General features: G+C 44.2%; 1 protein-coding gene across 2 annotated transcripts in view; it reads left to right on the top strand.

Annotated features, from left to right (window-relative positions):
- LOC132895710 (gamma-aminobutyric acid receptor subunit alpha-3-like) overlaps positions 1 to 18,580 on the top strand; it is a 176,020-nt gene that overhangs the window by 44,289 nt on the left and 113,151 nt on the right. For both annotated transcript variants that reach the window (XM_060936525.1, XM_060936526.1), the window contains exon 4: positions 15,406 to 15,626. In XM_060936525.1, coding sequence (XP_060792508.1) covers positions 15,406 to 15,626 — 221 coding nt within the window. The remainder of the gene's footprint in view (positions 1 to 15,405; positions 15,627 to 18,580) is intronic.

The following is an 18,580-nucleotide window of genomic DNA, read 5'->3' on the forward strand; positions in this document are numbered from 1 at the left end:
CTGCCATGAAGGGGTGTACTTGGTCTGCAACAATGTTTTTTTTTTAAGATTTTTTTTTTTGGGGCTTTTTTCACCTTTATTGGATAGGACAGTGTAGAGACAGGACAGGAAACAAGCGAGAGAGAGACGGGGAGGGATCGGGAAATGACCTCGGGCCGGAATTGAACCCGGGTCCCCGGATTTATGGTATGGCGCCTTAGCTACCTGAGCCATGACGCCCCCTGCAACAATGTTTACATAGGTGGTACATGTCAAAGCAACATTTACACCACATGAATGCCAGGACCCAAGGTTTCTCGTGCCATCTCTTCCCCAGCTAAGTGGTATACAAGTACGCAGCCGTCCACGTGATGCAAAAGAAAACGTGATCCAACAAACCAGGCCACCTTCGTCCATTGCTCCATGAGCCAGTTCTGATGCTCACACCGGCTTTCCTTCCATGGACCACTTTTTGTAGGTACTAACCACTGCATACCAGGAACATGCCGCAAGCCCTGCTGTTTTGGACATGGTCTGACCCAGTCATCTAGTCATCACAATTTGAGACAAGTCACTTGCCCATTTTTCCAGTTTCCAACACATCAACTTCAAGAACTGACTGTTCACTTGCATTTTAATGAGATAATCAATGTTATTTACTTCACCTGTCAGTGGTTTTAATGTTATGGCTGATTTGGCAATTAAAGTTTTCTGCTCAAGTGGCTCAAATTAAAATAAATGGTCAAACAAAATCTCATGTTTAGCTTCCAGTGCTTTCTTCTTCGACTGTCTTGATGAGGAGTTACTGGGTTTATCACAACACACCGAGGTCTGCCCTTCCTCCATCCCACCACCACACACTCCTGAGGAATTAGGTCAGTGGCTATTGCTCCATAAAGGCAGGAGACAAGGGAGAACCCCGAGCAGTATTCCTTCTTTCTCCTGTTTGAATTTTCCATCCTAAATTAGTTAAACAAAGTTCACCATGCCCAGCTGGAAGAAAAATCCATTTGGTCATGCATGAATTAGCTGATGCACATTGCTTTTGATCTTTAAAGTAATCCCACTTTGAGGCTGCACTCATTTGATGGCTTTCACGTAACAAACCATAGTTCGCATGCTTTCCTATTAAAAGAAGAGAAAGGACATATTAGCCATTGACTGTCGGAGTCGGTGCCTGGAATTGATTCTTTGGAAGTGGGCCTGCAGAAAAGTATATTTTGAGTGAAGAAATTGCTCACTAAAAATGTTAAGTTAAAAACAGATATTAAACCAACTAAGGGTGGATATAGCACCTTTTCAGTTTTGGATTATTTTTAACCTAGCTTTCGGTATGCTTCTTTACCAAGACTGTTGGTTTAGAAATGACTTTAGATTAGATTAGATTAGATTAGATTAGATTAGATTAGATTAGATTAGATTAGATTAGATTAGATAAAACTTTATTGATCTCTTTGGGAGGGTTCCCTCAGGGAAATTAAGATTCCAGCAGCATCATTACAGATAAACAGAGAAAAGAAATAGAGGAAAACTTCTAGATAAATTAAAATAAATAAATTAAGTATTTACATATGCAAATATAAAAAAAATAGGATATGGGGAAGAGAGGAAGGGGAGGAAAAATAAAAAAAGAAGGGGGGAGAAGGGGGGCGGCAGGAGAGATATTGCACTTTATATTGCACATTATATTGCACATTGTCCAGTATTGCTTATTGTTAGGCTAGGCTACTGCTCCTTCCCGTCCTCTGTCCTCCTGTTACCCCTCCTCCCCCCAGAGAGGAGTTGTAGAGTCTGATGGCGTAAGGGACAAAGGAGTTTTTGAGTCTGTTCGTCCTGCACTTGGGAAGGAGCATTCTGTCACTGAACAGACTCCTCTGGTTGCTGATGACGATGTGCAGAGGGTGACTGGTATTGTCTATGATGTTCAGTAGTTTGTCCATAGACCTCTTCTCTGCCACTGTCACCAGAGAGTCCAGCTTCATGCCGACCACAGAGCCAGCCTGCCTGATCAGTTTGTCCAGCCTGGATGTGTCCTTCTTGGATGTGCTGCCCCCCCGCACAACATGGTGTAAAACAGGACACTGGCGACCACAGACTGATAGAACATCCACAGGAGTTTCCTGCAGATGTTAAAGGACCGCAGCCTCCTAAGGAAGTACAGCCTGCTCTGTCCCTTCCTGTATAAGTGTTTGGTATTGCAAGTCCAGTCCAGCTTGCTGTCCAGCCACAGCCCGAGGTACTTGTAGGAATCCACAGCCTCCACCTCGACTCCCTCAATCAGAACTGGTCGTGACCTTGGTCTGGACCTCCCAAAGTCAATGACCAGCTCCTTGGTCTTCGAGGTGTTGAGCTGCAGATGGTTCCTGTTGCACCACACAGCAAAGTCCCTCACCAGGCTCCTATACTCCTCCTCTCTGTCGTCACTGATACACCCAACGATGGCTGTGTCATTGGCAAACTTCTGAATATGACACAGCTCCGAGTTGTAGCAGAAGTCCGTGGTGTACAGGGTGAAGAGAAGAGGGGCCAGCACCGTGCCCTGGGGTGTTCTGGTGCTGCTAATCACAGTGTCAGACATGATGTCCTTCAGCCTGACATACTGCGGCCTGTCGGTGAGGTGGCTGGAGATCCAGGTGACCAGGCAGGGGTCCACTCGCATCCTGTTCAGTTTGTCCTGAAGCAATAGGGGCTGGATGGTGTTGAAGGCACTCGAAGTCTAAGAAGAGGATCCTCACTGTGCCATTTCCCTTAACCAGATGCGAATGGGCTCGGTGTAGCAGGTAGAGGATGGCGTCTTCCACACCAACACCTGCCCGGTACGCAAACTGCAGACAGTCCTGGGCATGTTGTACCTGGGATCCGAGGAGGCTGAGGAAGAGCCGCTCCAACGTCTTCATCAGATGTGAAGTGAGTGCCACCGGTCGGAAGTCGTTCAGCTTGCTGGGCCGATTCTTTTTGGGAACTGGAACGATACATGATGTCTTCCAGAGGGTTGGCACTCTCTCCAGCTGCAGGCTGAGGTTGAAGATGCGTTGGAGTGGTTCACCTAGTTCAGCAGCGCAGGTCTTCAGTAGTCGTGGACACACCTTGTCCGGGCCTGCTGCTTTCCTGGGGTGAAACTTCCTCAGTTGACCTCTGACCTGATCTGCAGTAATGCATGGAGGAGTCTGTGTTGAGGTGGGGGAGGAGGGGGCTGCTGTGATGACTGGGGGGAGGTGTGTTGAGGGAAGAAGGAGAGATGGCTGCAGTGAGGGAGAGGGTGGGGGGGACTTGGGCTGGTTGAACCAATTAAAGAAGTCATTCAACTCATTCGCCCTCTCCACTGTCCCCTCAACAACTCTGGTCTTTGTATTGTGGCCTGTGATGGTTTTCACACCTTCCCAGACCTCCCTCATGCTGTTCTCCTTCAGCTTCTGCTCCACCTTTCTCCTGTAGCTGTCCTTAGCTTCCCTCATGCAGCATTTCACCTCTTGCTGTGCTGTTTTCATCGCCTCCCTATCCCTGCTCCTGAAGGCGGCCTTCTTCTTGTTGAGGACAGCTTTGACTTCCTGTGTTACCCATGGTAACACCGTACAGTCTTAGCGAGGGAGACCACGTCTGCACAGAAGTTAAGGTAATCCGTCAGACAGTGTGTCAGCCCCTGTATGTCCTCACAGTGTGGGCTAAGCAGCACATCCCAGTCCGTGATGTCCTAGCAGTCCCTGAGGGCATCTTCCATTTCAGGGGACCACCTCCTGATGGAGCTAGTTGTTGCAGGCTGCCTTTGGACCAGGGGGGTGTACTTCGGCTGTAGAAGAACCAGGTTGTGGTCAGACTTTCCTAGTGGGGGGGAGGGGTGTGACTCTGTATGCATCCCTCACATTAGCATACAGCAAGTCAATTGTCCTGTTGTTCCTTGTTGGACAATCCACAGCCTGGTAAAAAGCAGCCAAAGTAGAGTCCAAAGTAGCGTGATTAAAGTCCCCAGAAATGATGATAAATGCCTCAGGGTGCTGTGTCTGCAGCCTTGCTGTGACAGAGTGAATCCTCTCACATGCAGCAGCTGCGTCTGCCCACGGAGGAATGTAAGCACAGATGGTGATCACGTGACTGAACTCCCTCGGCAGATAATATGGCCGCAGGCTAACAGCTAGCAGCTCCAAGTCCGGGCAACATAAAACTGTCTTTACGGAGATGTGTCCTGGGTTATACCAGCGTTTGTTAACATAAATGATGAGTCCCCCACCTTTGCTTTTCCCGCATGTGTTAGTGTCTCTGTTGGCTTTCACAGCAGTGAATCCCCGCAGGTCCACTTTAGCATCCGGTACGAGATGTGTTAGCCATGTCTCTGTAAAAATAAATAAGCTGCTCTCCCGGTAAATCCACTGGTTGTTCAGAGCGGAAAGCTCGTCAACTTTATTCGGCAGCGAGTTCACATTCCCCATGATAACGGAGGGAATGGATGGTTTGCAGCGCCGCCGGTTGTCCGCCAGCCTAGCCTTTAGCTTAGCCCCGGCTTTGCAGCCCCTGGGTTTCCTCCTCAGCTCTGCTGGGATGGGGTGTCGTATCCCGGCTCGTCCCATTGTTTTCAGGGCCAGCAGCTCCTCTCTCGAATAAGTGAGAGAACTGGCTCCTGGTTGCGTGTTAAAGTTAAAAATATCCATGTTATATAAGTAAAACACACTATGTCTTCGTAACAAGAGCAGAAAAGTAAAAAAAAAAACGGTGGAAAAAAGAGGTTTAAAGAGCTAAAAACTACAGAGCTACTGGAGAGGCAGCCGTCTCACACAGCGCCCATACACAGCGCCCATACATAGTACATAGACTTAACTGTTATGTTAACCCAGTGGTTGGGTTAAAGGAACAGCCAAAAGGGTTTTTATTGCGTTAAATTGGTTGAATGAAGACTTTTTAAAATTACTGTATACTTTTTGTATGGACCATTTTAAGTCCCATTATATTTGAGGTTTTTTTTTTTTGACAAATGCCTTCATTAGGCTTTCTTCTTTCTAACGAGAAATTTATTAATTATATAAGCCATAATCAATCAAATGATTCAAAAAGTTCAGGGCAATCTATAAAGGAAGAACAGAAAATAGCAAACTTAAAGAGAGAAACACCCTCTGAAACACGAGTATTTAATTTAAATTTTTTTTGCAATTAGCAAAGAAATAGATGAACATTTGCATAACAAGCAAATGTCTACACAAGCATGCTCTCATTCTGTGTCTTTGAAAGTGAGGAAATACTAATGGGACTTTGGTAAGAAATCAACAGAGGGGCAGAAAGTACTACTTTCTCTTGTGCTTTGTTTTGTACATAGACTTTTTATCTATGTACCAAGTGTCTCAGAGGACTTGCGTGATGCTTTGAGGTTTAGCTTTGAACAAAGCTGCACAAAAGTGTTTAATAATCAACAATAACAACAAAAAAAGAGAGATGCTGGAATAGACAGAACAGCGATGCTGAGAACAGCGTTTATGTCACCAGAGGTATAAGTCCGTCTTCAGCATGTTGCCTCTGGGAGCCATTCGAAAAAACACATTTTTATTTTTATTGGCACTGAATCTCTAAAATGAAATGGAGCTAGGAATTAATTATATCTGAATTTGAATTAAACACAAGGCATTTCTCCAAAATATCAAGATATCCAGGGCTTCTCAGGATAGAAGAAGATTCAGTTTGTAGGTTGTATTTGGTCATACTTCATATGTTAAGAGGCCAGTGTCATATGTTATAGTCTGCAGATATATATGGACATAAGAAAATAAGCCTTTAAAGAACCACAATTCCAGAACTAATGACCTGCATTCAACATTTGTGGACTCTCATCAACAGCTACTTTTTTATAAACACCATCTTGATAATGTATAGGACCCTCTTTCCTCTCAGAACAGCCCCAGTTCTTCATGGCATGGATTCCACAAGGTTTTGGAAACATTAATTTGAGATTCTGGTCCCTGTTAACATCTTTGCATCACATAATTGTTGCAGATTTTTTAGCAGCACATTCATCTCCCATTCTACCACATCCCAAAAATGTTTTACTGGATTCAGATTTGCTGACCGAGGAGGCTGGTGAAATGCCCTGAGCTCATGTCATGTTCATGAAACCAGTTTGAGATGACTTTGTGACATTATCATGCAGGATAGAACATTATACAATGATAAATGGCAGCCATAAAGTGATGCACATAATCAGCAACTATACTCAGATAGGTTGTAGAGTTAAAACAAGGCTTGATTTGTATTAGAGTCCAATATCTCATCTCATCTCATTATCTCTAGCCGCTTTATCCTTCTACAGGGTCGCAGGCAAGCTGGAGCCTATCCCAGCTGACTATGGGCGAAAGGCAGGAGAGTCCAATATGTGCCAAGAAAACATTTCCCACACCATCACACCACCACCGCCAGCCTGAACTGTTGACAAAAGGCAGGTTGGGTTCATGGATTCATGGTGTTTTTCTAGTTTAGTTTACCAGTAGTTTAGTTTAGTTTATTTGACAGACTTATGTCCAAACCATACAAGACAAGACAAATTAAAAAGGACTATAAAAACACAAATATATCACATACAAACATTTCAGCCAGTCCGCCTTCAGTCTGGATGTGTAACAGGAACAGCTCACTAGGGGATCTGAAAGTGCAACCATGATGCTGTTCTAGACTTCAGCCGTCCAGTTTTGGGTCCCATTGCAGTCTCAGATTCCTGTTTTTGCATGACAGGAGCAGAATCGGAAATGGTCTTCTGCTGTTGTAGCTCATTCACCTCAGGATTTGGCATGTTGAGATGCTTTTCTGCTCACCACGGTTGTAAAGAGTGGTCATTTGAGATACCGTAACTTTACCGTCGGGCTCTGGTTATTCTCATCTCTCATCAGCATTGAATTTCCGCCTGGATGTTTTTTGTTTGTCGCACCATTCTGTGTAAACTCTAGAGATTGTTGTGAATGAAAATCCCAGGAGATCAGTTTTCATTTTTGTGAAATACTCAAACCAGTTGAACAACCAGGCCACAGATGCCTTACTATTCAGAAATAACTTATTTCTCAAAAATACTTCAAAGATATCCTTATGGTTTTATAATGTGGAATCGATCACCAGCATCCTGGTCTCTTTAGAGGCTGAGCAAAGGCATGTTTAAAGGTAATGTGATTTGTGTGAAGTTATAATTTCTTTAAGCTTTACTGGGACCCTCTGATTTAGTATTTAGGATTCTATATTTAGTATAGAAGTTATTGTAATACTATGCAAAAGATGCAGCTCATGGGGCTGGTTTAATGTATACTTCTTGTTTGCTTTACATATGCTTCCTACAGAAAGCACAATAATAAGTGATTACAATAAAACAATAAAATATGTTCTAGCTCCCTTATCAAACCCTAGTGCATTGCTGAAGCAGGGAATACAGTGGAGTGCCATGATGTTGGTTTGTTTTTTTTTTTGCTTGTTTTTTTTTTTTGCTTGTTTGTTTAGAAAATATATGCATTATATTATCTGTATAATATTTTCTTTGCATTACGTTTGTATGCAGTAGCTTCTGGTTCTCCACTGTCAAAATGATTTGTTGTTTGAGCTTCAAGGTTTGAATACATTATTTGATAATTAATGTGTTAGTGTTTTGATTCAGTAAAGGTTTAAGGATCGTAGGTTTGGTTCAGAAATAGTACACATTTCAAGAAAAAAGATTTTATTTTAAAACTGTAGAGTACAAAACAATGATCTTTATAAAACCATGCAATTGAGCTGTGAATAATAATAATAATAATAATAATAATAATAATAATAAATCCTGAAATGTCTCATATAGAACCTTGTACATCTCATTAGGACAGTTAGTATTACACTGCTCATTCTCTCAACCATTTCAGACTTCACATTCTCCAATAGCAAGGGTACAACTTTATCTGAAATATAGTTTACAGAAAATGCCTGAAGACTCATAGAAATGAATATTTCCGTTGCATTTGCAACAGAATTTGAGGGGCAGACGACTATAGAAACGGAGATTGACGCTGCCTTATGTGCCTTGTGGCATGGGAAGGACTTTGATTGATTTGCAGGAAAATGTACATTAAATGCATCAGATTTTGTAGGTTAAATCTGTGGGTAGAAAGTGGTGGAGTTTTTTTGTGATATTGTGCATGTATGCTAACGTTATCGATGTTGCATCTAGAGCGCGCGCACACACACACACACACACACACACACACACACACACACACACACACACAGATTATCTTGTAGGGGCACCGCATTGTTCATAATTCACAGCCAGCTATTAGGTGTTCAATTGAAATGATTGTTTCTGTCACGTCCTGCATTACCTGTTGAGTCTTTGTTTTGCTCTTTACTGTGTCGCATTATGATGACGTCGGTTGGTGTGTCTAGACTTGATATAAAAAACTGACTTGCAGTAAGTTTTGAGTGGATTAAAGTTTTCCCGAGTTCGGGCTTTTAAACCTATCCTCTGTGTCTGTGTGTCCCCACTGTGTCAACACCTTTACACTGGTGACCCCGACGACTCTTTGGACGGTAATTCTAAGAGATTTTATTTTATTTTATTTTTTTACTACGATGGAGGCTAACGCCGTTGCGCTCAAGCTACCAGAGTTTTAGGAAGGTCATGTGGAGGTGTGGTTTGCTCAAGCGGAGGCTCAATTCGCGATCAGATGGATAACGGATGATGCAACGAGATATTACTATGTGGTCGCAGCCCTGGGTAGCTCAACCGCTGTCAGAGTCGTGAGTTTGCTGCAGAATCCTCCGACTGAGGATAAATATGGCAGCCTTAAAGTGCTTTTGCTGGGGACTTTCGAACTGAACAGTTCCGAACGAGCCCGCCGTTTGCTTTCGTTGAGCGGTTTGGGTGACGCAAAGCCTTCGAAACTGATGGACCACATGCTGTCTCTCCTCGGCAAACATGAGCCTTGTTTTATCTTCAGGGAGCTCTTCCTTCAGCAGCTGCCAGGGGAGGTGAGATCGGCGCTTGCTGATTCTTCCATCAGTGACCCGCGCGACCTGGCTAAGGAGGCAGATAAGTTTTTTTCTGTCATGCAGCACTGCAAGGCAGCTGTCCACCATTGTGCTGCAGAATCAATGCCACCAGAGGGAGCTCTTGTCGCTGCAGCACAACAAAGGAAGCAAGGCTTGTGTTTCTACCACGCTCGTTTCGGGCCCAAGGCTACGAAGTGCCGCCCACCCTGCCGCTTCAAGGCGTTGGGAAACGGGGGGGCCGGTGCTTATTTACAGCAATGAGCGTCGGCCATGCAGGCGGTTTGCTGTTTGTCACCGATGCTGTTTCCGGATGTCGTTAACTCTGTGACACAGGTGCGCAGGTAAGTGTCTTACCTGCTACAGACTTGGACATTCAGCAGGGTAAACGGGGTCCCGTATTGGAGGCCGCGAACGGTAGCTCCATCCAGACTTTCGGTGAGCGCAGTGCCGTGGTGTCTTTCGGTGGACAACAGTTTACCTGGAACTTTGTGGTGGCAAGAGTGTCCATGCCCCTACTGGGCGCGGATTTCCTTTACGCTCATGGTTTTCTGGTGGACGTTAGAAACCGATGACTGATCAATGCAGAGACTTTTACCTCACTCCCCTGCACACGTAGCTGTTCCAGTTCGTCCCGTCTGTCCAGCACCTTTACGGCAAATGAGTTCTCACGCCTCCTTGGGGTGTTCCCCACCCACACCCAACCAACTTTCTTGTCCGGCGTGGTCAGACATGGTGTGGAGCACCACCTCGCAACCGTTGGTCCCCCAGTTCATGCGCGCGCTAGGTGCTTGGATCCTGAGAAGCTCGCCATTGCCAAGGCAGAGTTCGAAATGCTGGAGCGCCTTGGCATCGTACGGCGTTCTAACAGCCCTTGGGCTTCGCCATTACACATGGTTCAGAAGCCTGGTGGAGGACGGCGTCCGTGTGGTGACTACCGCCACTTGAATGAGGCCACTACACCCGACCACTACCCTGTTCCTCATATTCAGGACTTTTCTGCACGGTTGGCTGGTAAGGTCATTTTTTCTAAGGTGGACCTCATCTGTGGTTATCAGCAGATGCCGCTGCATCCACAGGACATTTCCAAGACTGCTGTCATCACTCCTTTTGGTTTATTCGAATTCCTCCGCATGCCATTTGGGTTAAAAAATGCTGCTCAGACTTTTCAGTGGCTCATGGACAGTGTTCTGCGCGACCTGCCATTTGTTTTTGTGTACTTGGATGACATTCTCATTGCTAGTACTTCCAAGGCTGAACACCTGGCGCACCTCAAGGTTCTATTTCAGCGGTTGAGCGATCATGGACTGATCATCAACACAGCCAAGTGCCAGTTTGGTTTGTCTGCCATTGATTTCCTTGGCCACCATGTCACGAGCAAGGGCGCAGCTCCACTGGCTGCGAAGGTGGAGGCCATATGCCAGTTCCCACAGCCGGTCACGGTCAGGGCCATACAGGACTTTCTAGGCATGGTGACTTTCTACCATAGTTTCATCCCACATACAGCCCACCTCATGCATCCCCTCTATGAAGCTCTTAAGGGTAAGGCTGCTAAGCACACAGTTGTCTGGACAGAGGAAAGGACTCAGGCGTTCATGGATACCAAGACAGCCTTGGCCAATGCCACCATGCTAGCACACCCGTCCCCGGATGCCCCTATGGTCATCACCAGGGCTTTGAACCAGAATTTTTTTCCTATTGGTTCGTTCCGAACAGAAACGGAATTTTAACGTTTCCGGTTTTGGGTTCCACCATTAAATAGACGTTCCCGAACCGGTTAGAACAAAAAAATTTCGTTCCCGGAACGGTTAATTACGTTCCCTGTCAGCGGTTTAACAAATGGCTATAAAGTTATGTCTCTGTCTCATCCAGCTTAAGCCAAATGTAGGCTAATTCTATTACAACCTTCATTAAATAAGACAAGAAATAATTCAAAACAATTATTATTTCAAATGTTGGCGATTTGGATTCTCAGTATGTCTTCCCATCTACACAAACAGAAAAAGTGCCAAAATGAAAGATAATTTGTTTAGTGTGTTACCAAAGGCTAGTCAGGCCCTTTAGAGGGCTACCGCATGATGTCACCGCGCCGCGAGATTTTGTTAGGTGCCATATTGGAAGACCAAGTACACATCTATGCAAGTACATACATACATAAAACAAACTACACCTGAAATGTAGCCAGGGCCGGTTCTGCCCTAATCTGGACCCGGGTGCAACATCGCGCAACCCCCCCCCCCCCCCCCCCCCCCCCCCCAAAAAAAACCAGTCTAAATCAGGACAACCATCACATAACTATAAACATTTTATATCAACTATTTTAACTAAATGGGCTATAATAAATAAGCCTGCAGGCAGCCACGGCGGGCTGCCTCAGAAAAGTAACCATTCAATGACGCAACTGAAAGCCTGCAGCCACGGCGGGCTGCCTTAAAAAGTAATCATTTGTCCTACCTTAAAACTCGTTTTGCATTTTCTGCCTCCTTTTTTGTATTTTCAACCCTCCGTTTATTTTCTTTCCTTTTCTGAAAACCCGATTTGTGTCCAGACATTTTGTTCTGCTACCAACGAACTAACTCGTCAGGTCTCGTCTCTCGAGCCCGCGATGATTCCCGTGGGAAGGGTAACAATTGATACATTTTTACAAACAGCCAATAGGGAGGTTGCAACGTTCAGGCTCTTCTTTGCTCAGACACTCAGTAATGGAGACGTGATAGTAGTCCACCTTCCCGCTCTCTCCATTCAGTCAGCGAACGTCACACAGGAAGTGAACCCCAGCGGGTCATAGAAACTTGCGCAGGAGAAGAATGGCTTTTTTATTTGTAGGCTACGGAAACTTTGAGGAACGAAATAAAAACCGGTATTAACCGGTTACCATTATTTTTAATAAGCGTTTCTGTTCCGGAATATAAAAAATAATAAAGTTTCTGGTTTCGTTTCTGTTCCATGTGAAATAGAAAAAGTTCCCGGTTTTCGTTTTCGTTCCTTAAACCGGTTCAAAGCCCTGGTCATCACAACAGACGCCTCTGACTATGCCGTCGGGGCCGTCCACGAACAGCTCGTTGATGGCGCTTGGCAGCCACTGGCCTTTTTCAGCCGACAGTTGCGCCCCGCTGAGAGGAAGTACAGCACGTTTGACCGAGAGCTGCTAGGCCTGTTCCTGGCTGTACGACACTTTTGTTTCCTGTTGGGAGGCTGAGCATTCACTGCTTTCGTGGACCACAAGCTCTTAACCTTTGCTATGACCAAGGTTTCAGAGCCATGGTCTGCCCGGCAGCAGTGTCAGCTTTCCTTTATTTCGGAGTTCACAACGGATATCCGTCATGTGGCAGGGAAGGATAATTGTGTGGCGGACTGTCTCTCTCTTCGGTTTGCGGGGGCAGTGCATCTCGGGGTGGATTATGTCTGCATGGCAGCGGACCGGGTCCACGACGCTGACGTTCAGGCCTACAGGACTGCCATCAGTGGACTGCGTTTGGCGGATGTTCCTTTTGGTAATGCAGGTGTCACCCTGCTTTGTGATGTATCCACAGGTCAGGCCCGACCCATTGTTCCTGGCAGTTGGCGCAGGCAGGTGTTTGATGCAATGCATGGCCTTTCCCACCCTGGCAGGAGAGCATCGCAGAAGCTGGTGGCAGCAAAGTTTGTTTGGCATGGCCTCAAAAAGGATGTTCGTGACTGGGCCACTGCCTGCCTCGAATGTCAGCGAGCTAAGGTGCACCGTCACTCCAAAGCTCCTCTTGAAACCTTTCATGTCCCGGAGAGACGTTTTGACCACGTACATGTGGGCCTGGTGGGACCCTTGCCGACCTCCCGGGGCTTTACGCACCTGCTCACTGTGGTTGACCGCACCACTCGTTGGCCCGAGGCCATTCCACTCCAGTCCATCTCCACAGCTGATGTCGCACGGGCATTCCTGAGCACATGGGTAGCCCGTTTTGGCGTCCCTTCTGACATAAAATCAGACCGCGGCTCGCAGTTCACGTCGGCGTTATGGGTTGCAGTCACCAACAGCCTCGGAGTGCAGATACACCGCATCACAGCATACCACCCGCAAGCCAATGGACTATGTGAGCAGTTTCACCGTTCATTGAAAGTCGCATTACGGGCAAGCCTCCGTGACGAAAGCTGGGTGGATCGTTTGCCTTGGGTAATGTTGGGGCTGCGGGCTGTTCCCAAAGAGGATCTACTTTCTTCTGCAGCCGAATTGGTCTATGGGCAGCCTTTCCGGGTGCCGGGTGATTTCTTGACTGATGTTACTCGCCCATGGTCTGCTGGTCAGCAGTGGCAGGCGCACCTCCAGGATGCCCAGGTTTTTGCACCAGTGCCCACCTCTCAGCATGGCATGCCGCGTTCACAGCTCTTACCAGGACTGCAGGATGCGGCATATGTTTTCATCCATCATGATGCTCACCGCAGCCCCTTGTGCCCGCTCTATGATGGTCCGTTCCGGGTGCTGGAAACGGGCGACAAATTTTTTGTCATCGACATCGGGGGCAAGCGAGACCGGGTGTCAGTGGACCGCCTTAAACCCGCTCACTTGGACTTGGATTCTCCGGTGGTGGTTGCCCAGCCCCCGCGGCGGGGCTGTCTGCCATCTACCACACTTCCACAGTCCACAAACCCTGAACTTCCTGTTCCTGTGGCCCCAGCGCCTGAAGGCCAGAGTAGTTTTGGCCGAGCACTGTGCCCACCTCACCGGATGAACTTGTCTGTCTTTGTGAATTCTGGGGGGGCATGTGTAGGGGCACCACATTGTTCATAATTCACAGCCAGCTATTAGGTGTTCAGTTGAAATGATTGTTTCCGTCACGTCCTGCATTACCTGTTGAGTCGTTGTTTTGCTCTTTACTGTGTCGCATTATGATGACGTCGGTTGGTGCGTCTAGACTTGATATAAAAAACTGACTTGCAGTAAGTTTTGAGTGGATTAAAGTTTTCTCGAGTTCGGGCTTTTAAACCTATCCGCTGTGTCTGTGTCTCCCCACTGTGTCAACACCTTTACAATCTATCATTAAAAAGAGAAATCATCAAAATTTTGCTATGCTGGTGTTTTTAAGGTTATCAACCCAGTTTCGTGTTCCCTCTGGAAGCCATTAGAGCTATCAAGGACGAATACAAATGTGGAATTTCTACATAACTGTGTGTGTTATATAAGACAAGACAAGAGTTAAACTGACACAGGAAACAAACACAAATCAATTCTATTTAAGTGGATTCTTGCACTTATGATTTCATTTGTAATTCATATGAGCTCTTCTATGGACACCTTTTATACGAGTCCCATTAAAAACTCCTGAGTGACTCCAGGAAAATGTAAAAAAAAAACAAAACAACCAAGGTCATTTGAGCATCGTAGTATTCGTAGCATCACCTCATCTCCATCACGCTCCCACTCTAAAATGCTGAAAACTCTCCATTTTTGGAGATGTTTATGGTGCATGCTAAGAAAAGACTGAGTGGATGATCAGTCGTTTTAAATTTATACGTTTCCATGGCATGTCTCTACTGACATTATGGAGAAAAATTTTTAAATGACTTGTTTTATACCCAGAGTGGTGGCTGAGGAAACATTCATACAAGGATAATCTTTTGAAGTGTGCCTTAAGAATTGCTCATCAACAAGCCTGTAGGAATAAACACAGTGATGTTTTGAAGAAAAGGTCAGGCAAGAATCTTGACTAATCAAGGCCAGGCATTTTGGAGAATGGAGTATGGAGGAGAGATAGTCGTGACTCATCCTGTTCCAGGCTCTTGCGCTTGAAGGGCATTAAATCAGATGAGTAAAAAAAAGTCCTCTTCAGGGTGGAAACAGTACTGAGAAATCATACTTGTGTGAAAGTATATGGAGTCGCTACTTTTAAATGTACTCAAGTACTAAAATGTAAACGTTAAAGTCAAATATCCTGTAAATAACCAATATTTAGCATTCACTAGACTTTGACTTCATAGCCAGTTTGTATTAGCTGCTAGTCTACCCTGGTATTAGCAAAGAAAACAGGCTAATTTAGTTAAATATATCCAGTTAACATTAGCTGAATTTACCTCAACGTGCTTTTTGGCTTCAGGGAGGTAAAAGAGACGCCTCATTTTATACGAGTCTTCATTTACTCCAGCGTACTGTACTGAAACATTTTACTGAGGTAGAGTCAGGGACGCTGATCCTCAACTAGATTATCTGTCTTCACACACACACAGATAGCTCTAGCGCTAACTACACTGTGTAGTCACTGGATGGATGAGAGGAGAAGAGATCTTTGAGGTTTGTAACAAGTAATTTTAATTTATAGCATATAACTACAAATATTCAATTTCAATAAACTCAAAATATGCCAAAATCATTTGAAGTATGGCAACAAAGTGCAATTACTCACTCGTTTTCCATTCCTGGTCATCAAAGGCATTTTTTAAAAGAAAAGAGCCACCCTGATAAATTATTTCTCTCTCTTCCAGGAGTACACAATTGATGTATTCTTTCGTCAGAGCTGGAGGGATGAGAGGCTGAAGTTTGATGGACCCATGCAGGTTCTCCCACTCAACAACCTTCTAGCCAGCAAGATCTGGACTCCGGATACCTTCTTCCACAACGGGAAAAAATCTGTGGCCCACAACATGACGACTCCTAATAAACTCCTGCGGCTGGTGGACAACGGGACCCTGCTGTACACTATGAGGTGTGTACTGAGTCTCATAACTTTATTTATAGAGTGTACATGCTAATTAGTGTACACAATCTTTACATTTTGTTAAAGCACATCACTCATTGCACTATCTTGCAACAAAACCTGCCTTTTTTTTTTGTTGCTTTAGCTGCCATGAATAGCAAATGAGAGAGAGAGTCTGGAAAACCTGTTGGATATTGCTGTTCTGATTTTTTTAACAAATAGCCAAAAATACTGTAAAAAATACATTTTGACTTTAATTCTTTTTTTTATTGCTCAAACTTTTTTACTTTGAATATATTTGAATATCTGTCTGCAATTACTTGCTTTTAGGAAAAATTATCCAACCTGAATAACCGAGTTTTATTTGACACCTGTGAACGCAATGAAATAAACTTCAAAACGTTGATGACCACACACACACACACATATATATCTGTATATCTGTACGTTCATTTACACGTAAGGCTGGATTATACTTGCAAGTAAGTTTACAACTACACAAGATGGTTTCTGTACAGATCCTGCAGTAGTTTAGAGTAGGCATGGAATGATTCACTCAATTCACAAGTTGATTAGATTTACGATAGCGGGTTCACAATTTGATGTTTCCATGATATTTTTGGAAAAAAAAATTAAATGAAGAAAATTTTATTACCAAAAAAAGCAACACTTATTTTCCTGTTCTTTATCAACTTAAATATTAATTTTGTTAAATAAAAAAAATCCTTTTGCTTCATTTTCTTAATAACAATTACTTACCCACATTTGTAAAGGTTGAAGTAAAATATAATGGCCTATAAACTAAAATATTCATTTCATTAAAAATGAAAAAATGAATAACAAATATTCCTTTTCTTAATAAACTTTTATGAACATTTGTGGCAGATCACAGAATCTAGGGACACATGTCGGCCGGGGGCATTTTGAGTTATTGACAGATTCAGAAAGTACAGTTTCTAAGCTTTCCAATGATGCCTTCCATGTGGAGATCTGACAATATTTGAAGAATGTGTGGCCTTTTGAAAGTGTATACTTCTTAAAACAGAAAAGGGAGAAAATCGCCCTCAAAGTTTTCCATCTCAGCTACTCTGGGTGTAGGGCGGGCACATAATGGTGCTCATTTGCATGACATTAAGGAAAGCCCTACCCCCTACGAGCTAGCACGATACTACTTTCATGTAAACAAAGATCACCACGTCAATTTTCCTTCCATGCAAAGTATGCCCAAAACAGTTATGAAGTACAAAAATAAGTCCTAAAGTATACTTTAACGTTTTGTGGTTGAAAAATTACTTGCACCGTAAGAATGAAAGATAGCACGATGATGACACAACTAACACAACACTAGTTTCATGTAAAGCCTCGGTCACAACTGGCCGTACAGTACGCGCTCCTACGGCCGGTCTACACGCAAAAAACGCAAGAAATACACGGAGAGTGCGCATGAAACGCACGAGAGCGCACGTGTGAAAAGCACGAGAGCGCACGTGTGACGTGCTGATTTTCAAGCCGCAGACCGGCCGCAGAGGTTCTTTGTCATGTCAAACAAACTCTACGGGCGCTTACGGTTTTTTCAGGTTGCAAGACAAACTTACGGCCAACGCGCGTCTTTCTCCGTGAACAAAAAAAAAAACGCAGCGATTTGGGAAACGCCAAAAATCACACGGCCAAAAAATCGTACGTCCGGTTGTGACCTAGGCTTAACCAAACCACAACACTCTCCGTTACATGCAAAAATAACCACACAGCCTTAGATTAATAAACTCACCCCATCAGAAAGAGAAACGGCGCCTTGCACACACCAATGCCTCCGATGGAATGTAATCCTAGAACGGTCCGTGTATCATCCGATCATTCAAGTATTCCATTCAATCTGGAAAACGAGGTTGCGGTTTTTTTTGCTAGAAATGGTGATCTCCGATGTAAATACCGTGTGTCTGTTTGCTTCGCGGTGTTTGCTCCTCTGCGCTCTGTTTAGCTTCCTCATTCCATAGTGAAATCACACGCCTGTATGCAGGTTAAGTAGCCATGCGCTCAGCCCGGATCATACAGCTGATTCGCGGAAAAAAAAAACAAATGACTTAAATCATCATGTGAATGGCCCATATGGTAATTTACCCACACCCCCCAGCAGGCTACAGTCCTGACAAAAATGAGACAATTTGCAACAAAAAATGTATGCTTTTCCAACAAAACAATCTATTATCTGAAATACTGATTGCATTCTTCAAGATCTCAACTTGCACATGATGGAAAAACACAAAAATCACAAATTTCGAAAAAAAATGCTTCTTTTGCGATTATCTCGGATTCGTTTCGGCCGACATGTGTCCCTGGATTCGGTGAGGGGTCACATTTGTTCTGCTTCCATTTGCTTCTCTTTTCTTTATCTTTCAGCAGTCTGTAAAAAGAGAAAGCTCTGATTTCTTATTAAATCTATTTGTACAGAATCACACACCAGCTCTTTCATGTTTTAGACTTGTTTTTTGTGTTTTTGCTGCATTACAGCTGTGTTACTTCCGCCTACAGTGAAGTCACACACATTCCTGCTATTGAATCTTACTGCGCCCCCTGCTGTCTGAACAACACAATTGCATTTAGGAAAAACTAAGCGATTACACAGCCTGATAAAAATCACGATTCATTTTTTTATTTCATCGATTCGAATTGTCATAAATGTGTATCATGATGTATTGTCAGACGATATATCATTACATGCCTAGTGCATGCAGTCGTTCTTGGTCACTCGGATCTCTTTTTTTCCTCTGTTTTGAAATTAATGAGATTGAAAAAGAAAAACGCAAACTGGAAAGTGCAAACTCCTCTGTCCTGTAGACTCAAGTCTCTTTCCCATTTTAGATGTTTGTGTATTGTTGTGGCATTAGAACTGTGTTAACTGTTATTTCTGTTTGTGTTAGTATTCAAATTTTAAAAAACCTTTCACACCATTCAAAAGGTCTGTT

The sequence above is a fragment of the Neoarius graeffei genome, chromosome 12, assembly GCF_027579695.1.
Source record: "Neoarius graeffei isolate fNeoGra1 chromosome 12, fNeoGra1.pri, whole genome shotgun sequence".
Classification (NCBI taxonomy): domain Eukaryota; kingdom Metazoa; phylum Chordata; class Actinopteri; order Siluriformes; family Ariidae; genus Neoarius; species Neoarius graeffei.